General features: G+C 33.2%; 1 protein-coding gene across 10 annotated transcripts in view; it reads left to right on the top strand.

Moving 5' to 3' along the window:
* Positions 1 to 23,209, top strand: part of stol (voltage-dependent calcium channel subunit stolid) — a 113,775-nt gene that overhangs the window by 68,697 nt on the left and 21,869 nt on the right. For 8 of the 10 annotated variants that reach the window (XM_087409625.1, XM_087409613.1, XM_087409609.1 and 5 more), the window contains 4 exons: positions 7,725 to 7,829; positions 7,980 to 8,092; positions 9,417 to 9,553; positions 9,622 to 9,794. In XM_087409625.1, the coding sequence (XP_087265751.1) occupies positions 7,725 to 7,829; positions 7,980 to 8,092; positions 9,417 to 9,553; positions 9,622 to 9,794 (528 nt within the window). Of the gene's footprint in view, positions 1 to 7,724; positions 7,830 to 7,979; positions 8,093 to 9,416; positions 9,554 to 9,621; positions 9,795 to 10,032; positions 10,341 to 20,832; positions 21,012 to 23,209 lie in introns of those variants that run through there. The other 2 variants (XM_087409631.1, XM_087409634.1) reach the window with 2 other exon arrangements.

Genomic DNA, 23,209 nt, shown 5'->3' with positions numbered 1-23,209 from the left:
ATGCCAGTGACACGATTTCTGACTATCAGACGGCGAGTCGCCACGGCTAAACTATCTGCCGTCGGGGATAGTTCAGCTTTTAGTTTTTCTGTTTCGTTGCTGTTTTCGGGTTCCAACTGCAGGATTGCGTACATTTGATGGCTTTTCCGCTAAAACGTCGATGATACCAACACGGCTTGTTCTCCGATTGTGATCTTGAACGGCTCCTGCGACGAGGATTCTGCGAGGCCCGTGACCTGTCGCGCGATAAACGAGTTTCCAATCTCTCCACTCGGTCTAGAAGCGCGGATATTTGCGAATCTACTAAATTAGCTTTTGTCGGCGTAACCATTGCGACGGCGTTAACGCCAGGATAGCACGTCTGTTATTCGGTCCGCTAGTTGCGATAGCTCTTCAAATTCGTGCTTGCTAGCCGTTAGTATAGCCTGCACTTGTTGTGGTAGGCGCTGCAGCCATGAAGATTTGAGCACCTCTTTTGACACGCCATTTTGCGAGATCTCGCATCTGACGGAGCAATTGCGGCGGTCAACTTCGTTTAATAACCTACGCAGTTTCTTTTCAACGCTATCCGCGAAGCTTTTCACTAACCTATTTTTGAGAGTGGCGTATCTATCTATCGCAGGCAGATTGAGTACGATATCGCTTCAGTCAAAGAGTGGTCATCAAGGTACTGTATCACATAATTGTATCTCGTCTCATTTACAGTTATGCCTGCGGTGAGGAATTGAGTTTCCATTTGTACGAACCAGAGGTCTGGTTTTGACTTCCAAAACGGCATGGATCTAATTCCGACTCGTGTAAGCGCAGACATTTCCACTATACGCGACAATGCACCGCTGTCCTGATTGCCCAAAGGAGGATCGCTTGAGTCACTAGCCACACTAGTCGGTGGCTTGTTAAGACGCGCGCGTGAGGTTAAACGCGCATGAGAACGCTACGCAATCACGTCGGGGTCACCACTTTGTGGCTATTGGTGCGGCGCTCAATATAGCGCCGAGTGTCTGGGCACTGGCGATTACCAACTAACAGCGAAAGACAATTGGCGGGAAATCGTTAGGTTGCGAATGAACACTACTCGCTGATTCTGACTTATGCCATAAGGCGGTTTAATACAAACTTGACTAATTATTTAACAAATATAGATTAGAAAAATAGAGACGTGATTGCGTGCGTAAGACGGCTCGGATACCGGCATCGCGAAGTTACAATACAGGAAATTAAAAAAATATACACTGAGTATTTATCCAACGACGTTAACAATTATCACAAGACATGAACGGTGATCGGTATCGATCTCGCAGTGAACACAAAGTGGTTCGGAACCTTAACTTCCGAGTCTTAACTTACTAACTACCGCAGAGACTTACACGAGATCCGCACGCGGCACGCCATGACACCAAAGAGAGCGAAAGGAAGAAGAACCGGAAAGAAGGATCAACTTCAGCGCCGCGACGGACGTACGCAGCGCCGCAACTGGCGCTCGCAACGCCGCAGCTAATGCTCGCAGCGCCGCAACTAACGCTCACAGCGTCGCAACCAACGCTCGCAATGCCACAGGTGCGAGAAATGCGGCGCCATCTCGCGGACCGCTATTGCGCTCCGAATTCGACTTTATCCCCGCCGAATTCCGTCCTGTCACGTGAACGTAGGTGCTATCCTACACAGGAACGGCGTCTATAGTCAAAAAGAATTCAACTCTCAACAGGACACGGGTGTTTGCTTATCACTCTCAGTTACTGGGCGATTAGTCAGCAGTTTTCGATTGCAGTGCAACTGCGAATTCAATAGCAAGGTGGATCGGCCAGGTTAACATTGATCATCGGATTGCCCTTGTACCGGTGATCAGATCTTTCGAACACTGCTGTTTTACGGCGCTGAGTTCGCAACACGCGATTTCTATCGGTCAACGACGATCGTCGCTACGTAGAGTTTATGTTACATTGGCCATCGCCATTGGCACTCGTCCCGAAAGAATCGATACGCTTCTCTGTTGTATCTATTTTCTCTTAAATTTCTTACATATGAAAGCAACTATTGTGTACGGTACAAGAACCTTTACCTTTCTCTCTATTCCCATCAGTATTAAAGATGCGTTCGGTTTGGACGCTCACATGCTTTAAGCGCTTATAATCATCATTCTGTCTTTATTGTTCATTAAATGTAAAATAAAGATAGAAATGCTGAAAGCGTTGAAAGCATCCAAATCGAATGCAGCCTAGTGTTGCCCCTAAATGAGCAACTATGGAGCATCAAAACAAACTCCCTCCACTCCATCGTGAAAAGAAATTAAATTCGAAGTCGGAATCTAAATATCAAACTGCTGGGATAATCATGACTAGCACCTGTTTATTACTTCGCTCCTTACTCTTTATCACACGATCGATGATGAACTGTTTTTCCCGTAAATTTTTCTCAACTCAATCCAGCACGAGAATGCATTGAAATGAATTGAAATTGGATTTAGATTTTCAGAAATATTGGTTCACGAATGTTAAAATGAATGTTTTTCAATCCTGAATGCATTTTTATTCATTTATAGGAATTGCATAGAGCATATCTCTATGTCTTTCAATCTAAAAATAATATTAGCTTTTTCTGCATTGTGAATTCAATTCAAAATTTTGAATAGGAAATGCAGTTTCAATCCAATTGCATCCAATTGAATCTAATTGAATCCAATTGAATCCAATTAAATCCAAAAAAAGTACTCGCTATTTATATATATATAAAATACGCATTTGGATAGAAAAAAATTTCAATTCATTTTTAATCCATTCGTTTGCTGAGGAGCTAATTCTTGCTCATAAAAGATACTGTTTATGACTTTGCCGTGCTAAATCACGCAGTGATGAATTTCGTACACGTGTGATTTTTGTCGATTAAGAACACGGTAAATTCGAAATATCTCCTCGATCTACTTAATCTTGTATCCTTTCTCAAAGAGTATCTTTCGCTCTATTAATATGCGAATAAGATCTGTTTCTTAAACGCTTCGTTTCTTCAACGACGAGCTATATTTTCGTGCATTATACGTGCGTTATACGCGCGTTTTTTTTCATTACTACTGCTGATTACAGTCTTGTAGATGAGTGACGCGCGTGATTACAAACGCGCACAATGTTCTGCAGAACATCGATGGAGCGACGCGTATTTTTATGCATAAATTAGCGTCACGTTTGCTCCTTCGATGTAAGGCACTAGATAAGTAGGTATTCCCATCCGCCATTTTGGTTCTATATAATTTGATTATATAGTACGATTAATGACAAAAGTAAATGTTAATTAAGAAGAGCCCGCTCATCTCAAATTTTGATAAAAATACATTGAATCGATGTGTTTTCGCGTAAAAATAAAGATTTGACAAGAAAAAAGTGTCGCTCTGCTCCACAAACCGAGATTATCCTTAAAGTTGACGATTATTCGAATTAGGAAATCTGTCACAGTAGTGGTCCATTGCATTAAAAATATAAATTCACTGCTTTTAAAATGCAAATTCACTATTTTAGCAGAGAATTTATGTTTTTAAAGCATAATGATGCATAATGAAATTTTAAACCATACACTGTTATCCCAGCAAACGAGAATGGATTAAAATTGAAATTTTTTTCTATCCGAATGCGTATTTTAAATATATATAGCGAATATTTTCTTTGGATTTAATTGGATTCAATTGGATTCAATTAGATTCAATTGAATGTAATTAGATTTAAAAACTGCATTTCCTATTCACACACACAAAATTTTGAATTGAACAGTATTCACACATTCACTGTGTGTGTGTGTGTGTGTTGTGCACAGAAAAAGCTAATATTATTTTTAGATTGAAAGGCATAGAGATATGCTTCATGCAATTCCTATAAATGAAATTCCTAAAAATGCATTCAGGATTGAAAAGCATCATTTTAACATTTGTGAATCAATATTTCTGAAAATCTGAATCCATTTTCAATCCATTCTCGTTTACTTCATTGTTGAATCTGCTGAATGTGCCCAATGAAGAAAAGAGTTCAAGGAAGTATTAATTTTCTTTTTGTATCTTAAATAATATTGAAAATAGTATTAATTTCATCATTTTGACTTCTTGTATGTCTAAAATTAATCCTATGCTCAACTTGAATTTTTTTTCTGAGATTATTGTCTCATCATATAACATCGTTTGGCGTACGTTCGATTCGAAATTTGAGGACTATCGAAATTTGGAATTATTATTTTATGCTTCAAAATTTCAAAAACATTTTTCTCAAAATATTATTTTTGGAAATGATGGCTACGAAAACGAATAAAACACAATTTATCCGATTAATTTCAATTTCTAAAATAATACTTAATTACTGTTTAATATTACTTTATCAATTTAGAAAATATTTTCTACTTTTAATTTTTTCGTAAATTACAACAAAAGAAAAAGCAAAATTTTTCAAGAAGCTGGAGACATAATTTTTATATTTATCTATACATTGCATATATGCATAGTTTCATGAAAAATAAAATAATGTCTATTTCTCAAGATTGTTAAAAGTTATTTTCTCGTTTCTGTGTCATTACTTTTTATAATAAGCAATTTGATAATAACGTTGCAATTTTTTATGACGGTAACACTAACTAACTCAATGTTAAGGTTGTGCTAAAGCTGGAAAAGTTACTTTGAAAAGTAACTTGTCGGCATTACGCGTTACTCACTGAAAGAACTAAAGTAACGAGTAACGAAGTAACGAAATAATAACTTTCAAATTTCGTGCAATAATTAAGTAAATGCTATTATTGTTTATTATTGCAGTATTTTTGTTAAATAATTTTGCATTTTAATTTTATTATTAAGATGTGTTTTTCTAACAAAAACATTAATTATTCATCTTTTTAAACAAAAATTTTATATAATGTTGAAGAAGCTATTGTATTTTTTAATTTGCTACACATCTATAACCTTAATAAAATTAGATAAGATTATGAATATCTAAATTCTAATATCAATAAAGAAAAATGTGTAATCTTCATAGTTATACGAAGTAAAGTGAACGCTTGGCAGCCGATTGACTCTACCGAGTACCCGCCTTATTTTCAGAAAGATTTTAAAACAGACAGAAAAAAGATAAGAATTCATTAGATACTTAAGTTCATTCAATGCAATTCGATCCCCTTTTTAACTCCTTTTTAAGTCCATTTTTTAATAATTTTTGCTCTTATTGTTTAGTTTTCTCTTTTTTTTACTATTCGTAATTATCATTATTATAATTTTTATTATTGCAATTTCATTATTATTATATTGATTTACATTTTTTCGTTTCTATTTTTTCTCTGTGTCTCTATTTTTTTTTGTATTTTTCATTTTTTATTTTTCTTTGCACCATTATTTTCTTTGTTATTTTGTACATTCTTGTTATGTTATACATTCATAGCAGGCTTGTGAATAGGCCTAGAATGTGAATAATACTTTATTTTTTATATGATTAGTCCAAACAAAAAACAAAATAAAAACATGATTTTTGAATCACCATCTGTAATCAGATCTTTAAAGTTACATTAATTTATTTTCGTAAAGAATCGATTTATGATGTTAAAAATATGTAATGTTCTCAGTTAGGTCATCATTTATCGAGAATAAAAGTAAGACAAGAACAAGCGAATTAGAACAATTGTATCAAGTTAGCTATTTTGATTACCGGCAACGAATTAAGCTCGAAATGAAATTATGATGTTACCACCGAGACAAAAAAATAATCTTATAATGTAAGGAAAACACTATAAAGACAACATATAAAAAATGTGACTGATGTAAAAAATTTATATATATATATATACACAAGGTGTCATGAATATACGGCCCCACTCGTCCCGAGCAGGTAGAGTGGACTAAATTGAGTAGAAAAGTCCTCTACCATTTTGTAATGCTCGCAATAATTAACGAGATATTAACGTTTAAAAATAGCCGAATACGCGCGTCCGCTCGACTTACTATTGTCAAAGGTACGGCCCACCGAGCGCACGGCGCGCGGGCCGCGAAGAGCGGGAATGGCCTAGTAGGCGCGCCGCGCCCTTTGAGCTTAGATGCTCGTGACGGTAAGCCCCGTTTCTCGCGGTTCCGCGCGCTCGGTGGGCCGTACTTCGGCAATAATAGGTCGGGAGGATGTGCACATTCGGCTATTTTTAAACGTTAATATTTCGTTAATTATTGCGAGCATTACAAAATGGTAGAGGACTTTTCTATTCAGTTTAGTCCACTCTACCTGCTCGGGACGAGTGGGGCCGTATATTCATGCCACCCTCTATATATGTATACCAGCTTGATCAAAAAGTTTCCGGAAGAGACCACCAGGTGATGCTCTGAGTCAGCTGATTTGAGTTCTTTTTTTTGGCTAGGTTGCCACATCTATCATTGACATTTCCATCAAATTTTATCGCCATAGCTTGACATTTGTAAAAATTACGCCGTCTTGAGTACATCTACCTCTGCGCGTGTTTTCGATTTTTGACAGTTTTAAAAATGGAGTTGAATTTACAACAACGAGTTTGTATTAAATTTTGCGTTAAAAATGGATTCAATGGTGCGAAAACCTTGGAAATGTTGGGAAACTGTTTCGGCAGTGATGTTCTAAAGAAAACAACCGTTTACGAGTGGCATGAACGCTTCAGAAGTGGTCGTGAATCCGTCGAGGAATCAGTCGAAAAAGAAAGCGATGCTCACGGTTTTCATGGATTACAACGGTATTGTACATCACGAATTTTTGTCAGAAGGTCAGACAGTTAATAAGGAGTATTATTTGGGCGTTATGAGACGTTTGCGTGAAGCAATTCGCCAAAAAAGAAAGGATTTGTAGGTAAACAACTCGTGGATTTTGCACCATGATAACGCACCGTCGCACAGTGCCATCATTATCCGTGAATTTTTGATCAAGAACAAAATGAATACCATCCAACAGCCATCGAATTCACCCGATATGGCTCCCTGCGATTTTTTTCTGTTCGATCGAGTCAAAAAACCACTGCGGGGAACGCGTTTTAACAGCCGAAAGGAGGTAATGGAAAAATCGAAGACGGCTCTGATGGCTATACCAATAATAGAGTTCCAGAAATGTTTCGAGAGCTGGATCAAGCGCTGGCATAAGTGTGTTGCAGTCGCTGGAGAGTACTTTGAAGGGGACAATATCACTTTTGATGAATAAACTTGTATTTTGAATTTTCTGAATGAATTCCGGAAACTTTTTGATCAAGCTAGTATGTATGTGTATTTCGAATTTTCATTAAGGAATTACTTTCTTTTTTGATTCTACTGTCGTGTATCAGACACTCTATATATACAATACAATTAACGTTGTGATTATTGAACGCAAATTAAAAAAAATATATATTTTTTGTTGCGTATTAAAATATGTATATCGTTGTATATATTTAAATATATCGTTGCCTCCAATTCAGATTATCAAACTTATAAAGTACCAAAATTAATAAGTATACGTTAATGTAAGACCCTCGAATGTCCGGCTACGTCAAATCTGCGTTTTCGCGGCTTTATTTCATCTCGCACTTGGTTCCTCGTATTTTAATCGACGAAAGAGAAGTTGCAAGCTCAAAACTATTAATCAGAAATCGCTCCATGTGCCACGATTAAAGCAATTAGTTTGATTTGCAATTCAGCTATTGAATATGCAAATAATTGCGTACCAAATAATGGCGTATTTGCTGTTCCGCTGAGAATACAGTTTACATAACTTGTTTTGCAATTGCAGTCAGGGCAAGGGTAGATTCGGCGTCACCAGGAGCTTTATCGCGACCAGGAGCGGACTCCTGCGATGGCATGAACATCAACAGAATGACGGAAACACCGAGGAACCGTGAGCCTATTTTTAACAATAAGACTGTCAGATAAATGCTGAGAATTATGCATACGGAAAATAGTATTTGTTTAATGTTAAATCAAAAATTTTGGAAAACGATGGATGTTTATGATTTTATTATCTAATCTTGCAAAATTAATTGTACAGGCGATTTGCCGAAAGACATGCAAGAGCCATGGATTCATCATGGTACAAACGCGCAGTAGATCAACATTCCATAGAACCGGAAAGCTTCGTTTTCAGCGTACCATTTGACGCAGGTAAATATACGTATTTTAACATAAATTTATGGGAGCTTTTCATCAATCAAGGCTTTTAGGTGACTCGCATCGACAGAGTCCCCTTTTGACTGTGTAAACTTATGTTGTGTTGTATCGTTATTGGAAAACACTGTCCGACACTGTGTCGATGCGTATCGCTTAAATGCATTGGAAAGCTCCTTGATGGAAAGCTCCTAGCTTTAACATTTCTTGCATACCATTTGTAAATAAACAAAAGTTGGATAAAAAAAATAATAAAATTGTTTAAAACATTTGTAAAAATTAAAGCTCTTATTTTCAATTTTCGAATATTCTTTGTGGCCCCCAAAATAGTTTCAACAAAAAAAAACGTATTAACTGAGACACACAAAAATTTTTTTATGCATACGACATTACTATAATAATTAAATATCAAAAAAATTAAATATATATTTTTTTTCCTTATACTATAATTTCATTTTAAAAATCGGTTACTTTTGAATACACATCCCATATTGTATAAAATATTTCAAAATAATGTATGTATAATTATAATAATGTATATTTAAACATAATAGTATTATATTAAATATAATTCTGCTAGGAAAATACAAATAAAGAATATTAAAAAACTGGTTTTCAATTTTTGAAACAATGCTCTACACTTTTAAAAAATCTGAATATGACATATTTCATTTATCATGGAATGATTAATTCACCATAATTTTTTTAAAACAGTCTTCAAATATTTTTAATAAAAAACATTCATTAAAAATTTTTTTCATTTTTTTTAATTCAAATTTTTGGTCAAAAATCTAAAAAAAATTTTTTTTAACGTAATATGCTAAAAAGTGTCAAATTTTTTCAGATTTTTTAATTTACACGGTAGGAAAATAAAAAAAATTGAAATTGACGTTTTTTACTTTATACTTTATTTTTAACTTTATAATTAATTATAACTCATGGATAGGTTTAACAGATTGAAATGTGATGTAAAATAATCTTTTATCGAGCTTAACAATGACATATTCAAAATTGGATTTGATTTGGAGACACTTTTTATATGTTTAATCGGCTAGGTCCTTTGTTTTTTACCGAAATGCTTTATAGATATCATAATTTAAAATAAGTTTTATGCCAATATGAATAATATGATTGATAAACTTTCTTCTTTGTTTTTTTATGCGTGAGCCATATGTGTAATCAAATATATAGAACTCGTGCACATAATCCTAGATTTCCCAAAGATTTCCTTTCTCACTTTGATGTAACTAATTAACTAACTGACTGACGTCGCTGCGTATTGATGTTGTATCAATTATTTATATGATTTTTGAATTATTAGCCGATACGACCGATCCACTCGTCACTGCCACCCATGCTGTATTCATCGGAAAAGGTCACAAAGCTCCTGCAGTAGTAGTAGGTTTGCAATTCCAACACTCATCTTTGGCAACTCATTTTGTGAACATTACTTCGACAGTAAGTAAACGTATTTTTTTTTTTACGCATAATTATCACGTAAAATATGAGTAAATCCGTTATTTTAGTGTACCGGAATGACAGGATGTAAAAAGAATTGCGCCTCGGAGGAACTCGATTGTTACATTCTAGATAACAATGGATTTATTATTATAAGTGAACGTCATGAGCATACCGGAAAATTCTTCGGCGAGATAGACGGAACTATAATGGATTCCTTGGTGCAAGATAGGATATATAGGTAAAATAATTATACATGATAACCCAGATAGCAAAGTATGTCTCAGCAAAATCGCACAAAATAGTAATGTTGTCATATCGTGGATACATCAAGTTGCTAATAAATGACTCAGTTGCTGCAATTCTGGTAGTAACACATACTTAACAAGCAACATACAAGCAACATACCAGCTGCTATCTGGCGATCCATATAAAGTGTGACAAGTCAATCACTCAGAAAAAACTGAAAAATGTTACAGACAAAGACCGTTTCGAAGGGGACGTATTTTGATTATGTTATTTTTTTGTATGGAGACACCAGAAAGAGGGTCACCTTCACTTTTTAAATAAAATTATATAATCTTTTTTTATATAATATGGTTTCTCTAATTCTTTTTCTTCTTCTTCTTCCTCTTCTATTAGATTGTGTCCTGTTTCTTCTGCTTTCTGAACTTTCCTTCGAAACAGAGGTCAAATTCTCACCAATGGGTGTATACTTGGCGGAAATCCGCGCGAATACGTGCTTATTCAATTATCTTTAGAAATTAATATCTCCTATTGCGAAAATTACAAAATAGTAAAGGACTTTTCGACTCAGTTCAGTCCGTTCTACCTGCTAATGACAGGCAATTCCATAAGTTAGAGACATCCTATATAACCGAATCACAGCCCAGCAAACAAGAATGGATTAAAATGGATTGAAATTTTTTTCTATCCGAATGCATATTTTAAATAGTGAACACTTTTTTTGAATTTAATTGGATTCAATTAAATGCAATTAGATGCAATTGGATTGAAAAACTGCATTTCCTATTCAAAATTTTGAATTGAACAGTATTCACAATGTGTTGTGTGTGCACAGAAAAAGCTAATATTATTTTTAGATTGAAAGGCATAGAGATATGCTCTATGCAATTCCTATAAATGAATAAAAATGCATTCAGGATTGAAAAACATTCATTTTAAAAACATTCGTGAATCAATATTTCTGAAAATCTGAATCCATTTCAATTCATTTCAATTCATTCTCGTTTGCTGGAAGATCATCTGCAGACATGTTATTAGATAATTTACATTTGTACATGGTTTTTACACATATTTTAGTATATGCGTTATATTTTTGTACCAATGCGAAGCTGAAGTACCGATTAGGAGACCAAATTGCAATGACCTTGAGTGGCCTCCAAACAGGTTTTAGCCGTCGCTCGTTATTCGATTAAAAAGTTATTACTCAGCAAACGAGAATGGATTAAAATGGATTAAAATTTTTTTAATGCGTACTTTAAATTTATGAAAATGGATTAAATGGATTGAAATGGATTGGATCCGAGATGACACTAGTTTAATATTCGAAAAAAAACATTCATATTTAAGGATTACAAATTTGATTCCTAAGACATTTATAATAATTATACCTGAAATTAACTACTTCAAATTGGTATTAAAAAACGCACCTTAATGAGATTCGAACCTGGGACTTCTGGATGATGAGTTTTCTACGTTACCCGTTATACACACTATTTCTTCAATTGGTAAATGTGTTATTCATTCTGTACTTCAATTACAACCAGCTAAATCAGTGCACAAAATTATATAGATATAATAAAAATATCATAATTTAACAGGTACAATAAAATATAAATACATAATTTACATTACTATGAGACAACATTGGGTAAATATCGGATAATCTAATCTCGTTTGGCCAATATCGCGCACCATGATTAGTCTAATATTCTATTCGGGTTGTGTTCGACTTGGTTTGTGAGTATTCACATTGATCATTCATTTTACTTCTAATCAAAGAGAAACAAAAGAACATAGCTCAATTATTTTTACATTACAACATTTTTGAACTTATTTGGATTAAAACGAAAAATTTCCTACTTATAATTTTGAATAATTTAAGTAGCATTTATGGTCCATTTTTAAATAAAAATTGTTTTTATTCAATTAGATTGAAAAATTGCATTTCATATTCAGAATATTGAATTGAGTAGTATTCACGTTGCACAGAAATTGTTGATATTATTTTCGAATTTAACTGAATTAAAAAAAAACTGTACTTTCTATTCATAATTCTGAACTGAATAGTATTCACGATGCACAGAAAATGCTAATATTTTTAGATCGAAAGGCATAGAGATATACTATGCCTGTATGATATACTGTAATTTCTATAAATGAATAAAAATTCAGAATTGAAAAGACATAGACATTTGCTTTATGCAATTCCTATAAATGAATAAAAATGCATTGGAATTCAGGATTGAAAAGGATTCATTTTAACATTCATGAATCCGTATTTCTGAAAATCTGAATCCATTTTAATCCATTTCAATCCATTCTCGTTAGGTAACAAAATAAGTTTAAGAAATAACGTCACATTTCTGCTATATTTAATATTAAGTAATACCCTACACCTCCCCCTGCTTAAGAACGTTCAACTTTTCACACGAAACGAGATGCGTCCCATCTTCCTCCCCCCCCCCGCACTTTCCACATAAAGCGAGGTCTACATTATAATCCCCCTGCCTAGAAAATCGTACGCCTCTAAGCAGGAAGAAAGGTAGGGTAAGCCTTTCGTATGGAAAGTGACGCGCTTCTAAGCAGGGAAAGGTGAGATGGATTTCGCTTCGTGTAATTGACTCTCCTAATCAGTTCACCCCATACCTCCTCCTTGTCTAGAGCCACCCTTCTCACGCAAAGTAGTGAAATAATTACCAACTTTGATTGTTAACTTTTTAACGAATAACAGCGACAATTAAGAACTATTAGAAGTCATTCAAGGCCATGACCTTGACAACATATATCAAGATCAAGGTCATTGGAGCTTAATTCCCTAATCGGTACTTTTACCCTTAAAACTCATCACTTATTTAATAATGCTGTCGTATATCACTAATTTACTTCGAGTTCTTTAAATATCACCACAGATTTAATTTTTTCAATCGAGATTTCTATATTAAGCTCCTTTAAAGCCTTAGTGAACCTATACAGCAAATGTTGCAGTTCGTCTTTAGGCCATTAGAATAGCATCATCAGTATAACATATTATTTTACCGGTTGTCTGCCTTATTTTTTAAATCCTCTGTCCATTTTCTTCATTTGTACTACCTCATTTATCACAATGTTAAAGTTTAAAGGATTGGACTAAAGCTATCTCCTTGTCGGATCCCTATTGTTATTAGCATTTCTGCTGTTAGTGCATTCTTTGTTTTAATTCTGATCTTATTGTTGGTATTTAATTGTCTGATCAGCTTTATGTATTCCTCTAATTATATTCTACATATAAAAATAAACAGAATAATGAGATGAATTAATTGATAAGGAAAACATATAAGATGCTTTAAAAAGTATATAAGTAAAATGGATAATTTTTTAAAATAAACAACTATGTGTTTTCTTTACATCAATTGATTCTTTTCATTATTCTATTTACAAAAGTATCAAGGTACGATTATAATAAAATTAATTGTTTACGAGATATTTAATATTTTATGTTTACTAATAGGAAAATAAAAACTTTTTAACGATCAAAGCTGGATTTTAAATGCTTAAATAATTCATTATTTATATGTTATTATGAAAATTGCACGCCAAATTAATTTTTCAAACATTTTTAAAATGCAATCCCGACAGAACTAATATAATAATTCGTAGTAATATGATAATTTGATTAATTGATTTGCATTACCTAAGGCCTCAATAGTCTGATTATGAGTATGCCCATCCAGCAAGAGGTAGATCTGGGTTTGAATCTCGGTACCATGTAATGTTTTTCGGAATAAAATTATTTATAGATTTTAATAATTAAATTTATCAGCATTATTAAGATCTTTCCAAAATGCCATCAAATTATTATGTTACCACTACAGTTTTGTCGAATTGCGTTTTAAAAGTCTGAAAAATCAATTTGGCGCGCAATTTTTATGTGACGTATGAGATCGAATTATTTAAGGACTTAAGATCCAGTTTCGACTGTTAAAAGACTTTTATTTCCCATTAGTTGTATATTCACATCGCTCCAATAAAATTCTTTCTTTAATATTTTATGTCAATATATGTCAATATGTGCCATAATATAGTATAAAATATCTCGAAAACTATTGGCTTTTTTATACTTCTACCTTAATACTTTTATCAATACATATATAGAATAAATTATATACAGGATGTCCCAAAATAATCGTCAAATATTATATAGAGCGGACTAAATTAAGTCGAAAAGTCCTCTACTATTTCGCAATTGTTAACCAGATATTAATTATTAAAAATTGTCGAAAATTGGTCTTCAATAATTTTTACTCAAATACTATCAACTTTACAGAAAAACTGCAAAAGACAAAAATTGTTAGTTGTCTTCTCATAAAACTCTCAAAGAATTTTTTCAAAATTTTTTGATACCGTATTTTCTCAAGTTGATAGAAATAAGAAAACGCAGTACTAAAAAATTGATAAAAAATTCTAAAAAAATTTTTAGAGCTCTATGAGAAGAAAATAAACAATTTTTGTTTCTTGCAATTTTTCTGTAAAGTTGATAGTATTTGAATAAAAAATTATTGAAAACCAATTTTCGACAATTTTTAATAATTAATATCTGGTTAACAATTGCGAAAATTGCAAAATAGTAGAAGACTTTTCGACTTAATTTAGTCCGCTCTATCTGCCCATAAAATATTTGGCGATTATTTTGGGACATCCTGTATATAATTTATTCTACATATGTATTGATAATTAATATCTTGTTAACTATTGCGAAAATTGCAAAATGGTAGAGAACTTTTCGATTAGGACTCAGTTTAGTCCGCTCTACCTGCCCATGAAATATTTGGCGATTATTTGAGGACACCTTGTATATAAAATAATTAGACTAATCATATTATGTAAAGAAAATAATTTAAATCTATTAAAAAAGCGATAGTGACTTTTGTATCTTTTTGGCGTCTCTAAAAAAAAACAACGTAAAATTCTCCTTTCAACCGTTTCATTTTTGACTGAAATGTTTTTCTATATTTTTCACATTTTTCGAGTTATTAGCTTATCACACTTTACATGAGTTCCACTTAATGTTCGCAACGTTCGCGAGAATTGTTTCATCCTTCTTGTCATCAAATATTAAATAAGGATGAGATGATACATGCGAGCGTTGCGAACGTTAAGTGGAACGTATCCTTTGTAAGAATAAGATATCTATATGGAACATTGTTAAAACATATTCTAGTTATATAGTGAATCTGATAAAAAGTTCTTTACATTTTTTTTTTAACAGTTAGAAATAAGGGAAAGACATCTATTATCACTGTAGAATGAGTAGAGAGACATACTTTGATGATCTTGAGTAATTTTATATGAGATTTTTTTACTACCATAAAAAAAGATTTTTTGTAATGGGAAAAGGTAATTTTTAGTTATTTTATTTGATAGTACTCAGTCAACTGAATAGCTTTGCATTAGAATATTTTTTCAAGAATTTTCAGGACATAAGCTAAAAGAAATCAAACTACAAGTTTGAAACATTTATTGCAATAATAAACAAATTTGTTTATTATTGCAATAAATATTCAAAATGTTCTCCATGTTGAAACATGCCTGTAGTCTTCGTGAAAAGCTTGCTTGGATTTTTTTAATTTTTTAATAATTGCACGAAAAATATTTTTTATTTTTTTTATGTTTTCCGGAATAGGTAGGACGTTGAAAGTAAGCTAACTGCTCTCTCACTTTTTACTTTTAACATCTTACTATTCCAAAAAATATAATAAAAAGTATATTTCATTTTTTTTTATTTTCAAGAGTTTCTAAAAAGTTTAAGCGAGCTTCCAACAAAGACTATAAGCATGTTTAGATCAACATGGTGAACATTTTGGTGAAATGTTCGAATATTTCAGATTTATTGCAATAGTAAAAAAATTTGTTTCAAATTTATAATCTGACTTCTTTTAGTTTATATCCCGAAAATAGTTGAGTTTTCGAAGAAATATTCTAATATAAGATATTCGACTGATTGAGTACTAGTGGTACAATGATTAAAAAAATAACACTTCCCATTGAAAAAAAATCTTTTTTATTTGTAGTAAAAAAAACAAGGACGTTAAAGTTCAGGACTCAAAGTCATTAAAGTAGGTCCTACTTATTCTATAATACTATTTTGATAATAGGTACCTTCCCCTTATTTCTAATTGTTTTCGGAAAAAACGTGATGAATTTTTTTATCAGACTTACGTTGTATATATTACTAAAAATATAATTCTTCCGTAATAAAAATTTTTTATGATTCATATTAAATCAATATTTTAAATGTACTTATGATTTTAGAAACATATAGTACATCAATTCTTGATATTCTAGATACAATTATTAATATATTACTGGAATTTTATTTAAAAAATTTTTTGTATGAATGCATTTGTTTGAGTATTTGGAAAAATACGTAGAGAAGAGACAAAGCACCATACAAGATATCTCAAAATTTGCAATTCTAGATACTATATATAGCAAGAAAGTTCTTGAAAAATTAAATAAAAACATTATTTGTAAATTTTTATTTTAAGTCGTAATTTTTATGATAGTAAATGTTTAAATATGGTCAGTTATAGACTATGTTATAGACTATGTTAAATGTCAGTTATAGACTATGTTAAATGCCCATCAGTCACGCATGCGGTAATATTAGTAAGCACTGATGAGTGCGCATTTCAACACGCTCATTAATACTCGTAGGTAACCATCTAAACATAGTCTGTAATCTAAACATAGTCATTAACTATATTTAAATCATAATAACTCGTTAAAAATAATCATAATGAGATGATTCATTATTTTAAGGCTTGAAGATTCTATTTTTTTTAAATTGATATTTTAGATAATGATCTCTGACTAATTTTTACACATGGATACGGAGCTATACGAATACAAATAGAGCACTGTCAAATCTTAAAACTTTTACGAACTTCGCAAAATACATAAATTAACTCTTTGTAGACCGATCCCATTTGGGGTCATCCCTTTTTTATTTTGCAAACTGTTCGCTCGATTTTTATAAAACTTGACTCGTAAAATAAACTCGATAATAATGCTTTATTTGAATGAGATAAAAAATAAGAAATGGTAAATTTAATTTGGGCAAAATTTTATAAAAATTTTTTTTTAAATTTAATTTAATTATTTAAAAAATATAATTATAAATATAATTTTTTAATTACGAAGTAACATCAAATTTTCAGTTTCGCTTCATTTAAAGTTTCGCTTTACTTATCAGCGTTATGTAATTACTACTGATTTCCACTTTCTTTTTCTTCTAAAATAAAATAGCACCTGTCAACCAATTGCCGATAATACGGTCAAATACAAAACTGATTTAGATATTATACTCTATATCTCTGTGGAGCCTGAACTCCGATCACCCGCTTGCTTTGCGCACTCTCTCCCCCGAGGAGAGAGAGGCGCCAGCGACCAGTCAGTTGGATTCAAATCTGGATATTGATTGATTGACTTAAACAACACCGCAAATAGGAATCAACATACTTTTGGGAAGAGGGATCTTTGAACATAGAGAATATTATTTGAAGATTCAGAGAATTTCTCATATTATATATATTTTCTGATATTATTTGTCTATTGTGCCTGTACAGATGACAATACAACAGACTTGCTCCTTCGCAAGGATAGTTCGGAGAATCTATAATACTTTTTCTGAATAAACTGAAATTCAAGTTGTAGTGATTGCTGCGTATACGGTTAATCATCACAATTTCTTCTCTTTTCAAGGCTTTTATTTGATACGGCTTGATTGCTTCCTTATAATATAATTCTGCGTATTGTTACTTCTTAGATTGAGCGCATTCCTTTCAAATTTTCTCTTGCTGTTAAATTCTGCTGAAAAATCCATAAACGAAACTTGAAATAAAGTTTAAGGCCATTGAGTACTAAGTATGTATTTGAAATATTTTTATATATTAAAACATTGTTTTTGCAATACAAGTGTATTTTGTATTTCAGCAGAATTAAAAGTATTACGTATTTTGTATTTAAAAAAATGAAAGTCTTTGTATTCTGTAATTCAAATAATATAAGATTAATTGTCTATCTTAATATTTAAAATACAAAATACAAAATACTTTCAATCTTTTGTTATTAATACTGAAATAGAAAACACTTTTATATGCTCCGTAAAATGCAAAATATATTAATTATCTTACGAATACATAAAAGTATTTTAAATACATGCTCAGTCTTGACTATTAATACTAACCTTGATAAGTTTGTCCGCCTTTTCATTCTTTGGAATGCCTCAATGCACAGGAACCTAAAACAAATTGATCTTTGTTCCGCTCTTTTGATCGTCCATAACTTATTCTTAGCCAATATATTAAATAATTATCATTATTGCTGTTACAGGCTGAACCAAAGCCTCCAATACATTTTTAAGATATATATACAGGGTGGCATGAATATACGGCTTACTATTGTCAAAGGTACGGCCCACCGAACGCACGGCGCGCGGGCCGCGAGGAGCAGGAATGGCCTAGCAGGCGCGCCGCGCCGTTTGAGCTTAGATGCTCGCGACGGTAAGTCCCGCTTCTCGTGGCCCGCGCGCTCGGTGGGCCGTACTTTCGGCAATAATTGGTCGAGAGGACCATATTCGGTGCATATTCGGCTATCTTTAAACGTTAATATCTCGTTAATTATTGCGAGCATTACAAAATGATAGAGGACTTTTCTACTCAGTTTAGTCCACTCTACCTGCTCGGGACGAGTGGGACCGTATATTCATGACACCCTGTATATAATACGATCATATAAATGTAGGGTGCGTTCCGATTCACTGCCAATGCGGAAACTGTACAGTATACGTTACGTAAGCTATAGATTTTCAGTATTGGCAGTGAATATCGAAACGCACTCATAATATCAAAGATATGTATTCAACTCACGATATAAAACGATAATATAAAACGATATTTTTTTATAGAATATATAATTTCTTACTCTTAATATAGGACTAACATGAACGTGGTAGAGAACTGGTCCCGTGTGTACGTGCGTCCACGCCTGTGTGCGTGCATGTATATGTATGGTTAAATAAATGCTCCGATGCAGTTATTTAATCTGTCTCCAGTTCTATAATGACTCCTTTCGGTTTCTCGTTCCCTATCTGAATAGGGCCTACTTCTCCTACATATGTCAGTGGTGCGAGATTGACATGCAAGATTGACACAGACATACGGGACCTACAATTTGATGCCAGTTTCGAACAGCAGTTTGAGAGGTTTTCTTGGCAATAGATATTCTTGGTAGTTTTTCAGATCACCAAAGAGGAGATACGAGCGTGTGAAAATTTCGTAGATCTGTCGGGGATTGAACTCGAGTCCCCTAGCATGGTAGACTCGGACGCTATCCACCATCTATTCTCGCGCTGTTATTTAATAAAAAATAAATTATTTCAATTGTTTATTAATTTATTTTTTTATTATTCGGATTCTATTGTGGTCTTGAAATAGCATTTGTTATTATTGTGTTTAATAACAACGAAAAGGGATACATTGGGCTAATGTCGTGCATATCCTAAGTGCCATAACACGCTGGCTACGCGTGCACATGTACTTATATACTATCCTTGTGTCTGACTTACAAATGCAATAATAATCTAAAATCGCCTTTCTCTCGTATATATCAATTATACACAAGCCAATTGTGCACAAGCCAATCACAGTGCTAGAAAAATAAAATAATAAAAAAGAAAAATAAAAAAATAAAAAATTTATCTACGCAAAAGTCGTTATGATTGGCAGTGAACAATTGCTACAGTGTGCAAGTGAACCACTTTCTTCTCACCTGTGTAGTCTATGTCATTTTCATCTTTTAACTTAAAGCATGTAACAGTATCTGAAATCAAGTAGCTTTACAAGACCCAGATGCGCATATATGAATCACAGTTCATGCTTGTTATCTCATTTTTACAGAAAAAAGTCTTATGCTTCTTTACTCGCTTTACTTACATTTTTACATATATTGTGATGGAATCTTTTAATTCGAATGTCTGTTAATTATAGCATACCATTGATCCCTAAGATTAATAATAATTTTGTATTTCTAAAATTAGTTGAATATTGTCATGTCTAAAACTGACATGACAATATTTAACATTTTTGTTAATGATCATACTAATGCTTTTCTCTCCTTATTCGACTTGTCCTTTCTAATGCTTGTTTACATGACATAAACTATCTAGGAATAATACTATCTCTTGCAAAAACATGATTTTATAGTCTATAACTTTGTAGAAGATTTAAGGAAATTTGTTTCGTACGCTACATCAATTCCACTGTAGCACACAAACTCCATCTCTCTTCATTTTTCATCAAAAAATCTGAAAGTGACACACATTACTTGGCTCTTCAAATTCAGCTCCAGCTTTATCATCGAGTCTTTGATTCGATAAATCTAAACTATCATTGGCTGATGGACTAAAATATTTTAAGTTTTTTTTTATTAAAAAGAGAAATTATATTTTTAATCATACTAATCATACACACACACACACACACACACACACACACACGCACGCACGCACGCACGCACGCACGCACGCACGCACGCACGCACGCACGCACGCACGCACGCACGCACGCACGCACGCACGCACGCACGCACGCACGCACGCACGCACGCACACGCACACACAGCCAGACATAAAATCTGACTTGATGCGCTATTAAGAAGAAAAAAGAAGAAGATAATATAAATGATGTCCCTTTATCTTCTATACCGATTTCCTTTGCGAAAATTACTCCATTATCTGTGAATAATCCTGCTCTATCATTGGACATTAGCTGTAGTTCATCTCTTCTTACTAAGGTAGATGTCTTTTTCAATTTCATAGTTTAAGGCTTGTAATAGGAGAAACTACTCTGATTGCTGTTACCATTTTTATAAGATAAAACTTGTTCATTATTATCCTCAACTATATCAACGTATGAGTCATCCATTTACATCATTTTTGTTAAGCGCTGATTGAATTTATTGGCCTGCGTGAGAAAATTATTTTTAGTATTTTTCAGGTTCCCATTCCTTAAATGTGGAAAATTAGCGAAATCCATCCTAAGATCTGAGCTGAATCCATCATTTGTTGAACTTGACGTAATTCTTCTTTTGGCTTCCATCATGGACATGTTCTCCATTGCTGCCAAAACTAAAATCATTTTCTATTTTATCATTTCCGGATACTCCCATAAGATTGGTAAGTAATTGCCCAGGCAATGTATACACCTCGGAGGACATTCTTTTAAAAAGCAAATTTCGTTACCTTCGTGTGACACATTTTCACAGAGCATGCATACGCACTGCTTTTACATCTTCTATTGATATGACCTTTTCTAATTTACAGAGCCATCGCAAAAATTGCCCGTTTTCTAGACCTCGATTTTTGAACCAAATTTTGTGCCAAATGATTAGTGAGACATGATGAGACAATAATCGCATAAAATTTTTAAGTTGATCATATGACTAGTTTGCGAAATATAGAGGGTCAAAGTTGTGTCTATCCTTTGAGAATGTTTAACACTATTGTATTTTCATGGCCCTAATATTTAGGTTAAAAAATAATTCCGACAGTATTTTATGGTTTTTTTGGGTCGCTGGTTACGAACGCTGGTATCTAAATTCCAAAATTCAAAATGGCGGATCCAATATGGCTAACCGATATTGCGAAATTCAAAATAATCTAAATGAAAATTACTTCTCGGGAATTTTAGGTCGCTCATTACGAATCTGTAGTCTGAATTCAAAAATTAAAAATAATTTGACTAAAGATTGCTTCTCAAAGATTTCTCAGATCGCTGATTGCGAATCTGTTTAAATGTATAAGTTTAAATTTCGCAATGTCGGGCAGTCATATTAGATCCGCCATTTTGAATTTTAGATTTCAGATTTCACGTTCATAACCAGCAACTCAAAAAACATTAAAATACTGTCGAGACTATTTTTTAACATGAATATTAGCTCAGTGAAAATCAGAGTTGATAAAGACTTATGTTTTTTTTATAGAATAAAAATGTATTGTGTTTTTTCTTAAATATTGGGAGTACAAATTAATTCGGTCCGTTTTCCAAAATGGCTCCGATTGTGAATGGTTCATAGTGACAACTGATTTTGGCGTTTTCAGAGAGATTAGACATCTGCTAATAATATTCAGTTTATATCGCTTTGAGTTTCATACAAAAACCTTGATTTTTATGTGGTGTTTGAAATGTCGAATTTTGTGTTAACCAAGCAGCATTTGCGGGAGGTTCTAATTTTCTATTTTAATTGGAAGAAAAGTGCTGAAGCTCATCGAATGCTTGTCGAAGTTTATGGTGACACTGCTCCAACTGATAAATCATGTAGGGAATGATTTCGACGTTTCAAGGATGGAGATTTCAGCGTTGAAGACAAGCCTCGCTCTGGACAGCCAAAAAAATTCGAAGACAAAGAATTAGAGGCATTACTCGAAGAAGATCAGAGTCAAACGCAAGAGGAGCTTGCAGAATCATTGGGAGTAACTCAACAAGCCGTTTCTGCATGAATGAGAGCCATAGGAATAATTCAAAAACAAGGAAATTGGATACCTTATGAACTGAAACCGAGAGACGTTGAAAGGCGATTTTTCACTTACGAACAGCTGATTCAAAGACAACAAAGAAAAGGTTTTTTGCATCGGATTGTGACTGGAGATGAGAAATGGATATTCTATGACAACCCCAAGAAGAAAAAAATACTACGCTAAGCCCGGTCAATCGTTGCCATCGACCTCAACATCAACACCAAAGTCGAACATTCATGGTTCGAAGATCATGCTCTGTATCTGGTGGGACCAAAAGAGTGTTGTTTACTATGAGCTGCTGAAACCTGGCGATTCCATTACGGGCGATCGGTATCGGCTACAATTGATTCATTTGAGTCATGCATTGCGAGAAAAACGATCGAATACGAGCAAAGACATGATAAAGTTATTTTTCTTCATGACAACGCTCGGCCTCATGTCGCAAAAGTCGTAAAAAAATATTTGAAAACGCTCAAATGGGATGTTTTACCGCACCCGCTGTATTCTTTGGACATTGCTCCTTCTGATTACTGGTTGTTCCGAAGGATGCAGCACGATTTGACAAGTCACCGGTTCACTTCTTTCGCAGAAATTGAAAATTGGCTCCAAAATTAGATCGCCTCCAAAGACGAGTCATTTTTTCGAGATGGAATTCGAAAATTGCCTGAGAGATGGGAAAAAGTAGTAGCCAGCGATGGACAATCAATGAATTAATCTGTTCATTCATTTTGTTTTGAAATAAATGCATTTTTGAACACAAAAAAACGGACCGAACTAATTTGTACTCCCAATATAATAGTGTATACTTTCTCAAGCGACAGACACTACTTTGACTCTCTATTTCGAAAATCAATCAT

Source organism: Acromyrmex echinatior, chromosome 1 (assembly GCF_024713525.1).
Source record: "Acromyrmex echinatior isolate Ae372 chromosome 1, ASM2471352v2, whole genome shotgun sequence".
Lineage (NCBI taxonomy): Eukaryota > Metazoa > Arthropoda > Insecta > Hymenoptera > Formicidae > Acromyrmex > Acromyrmex echinatior.
Note: the sequence above shows the minus strand (reverse complement) of the source record. Positions and strands in the feature narration are given on the sequence as shown.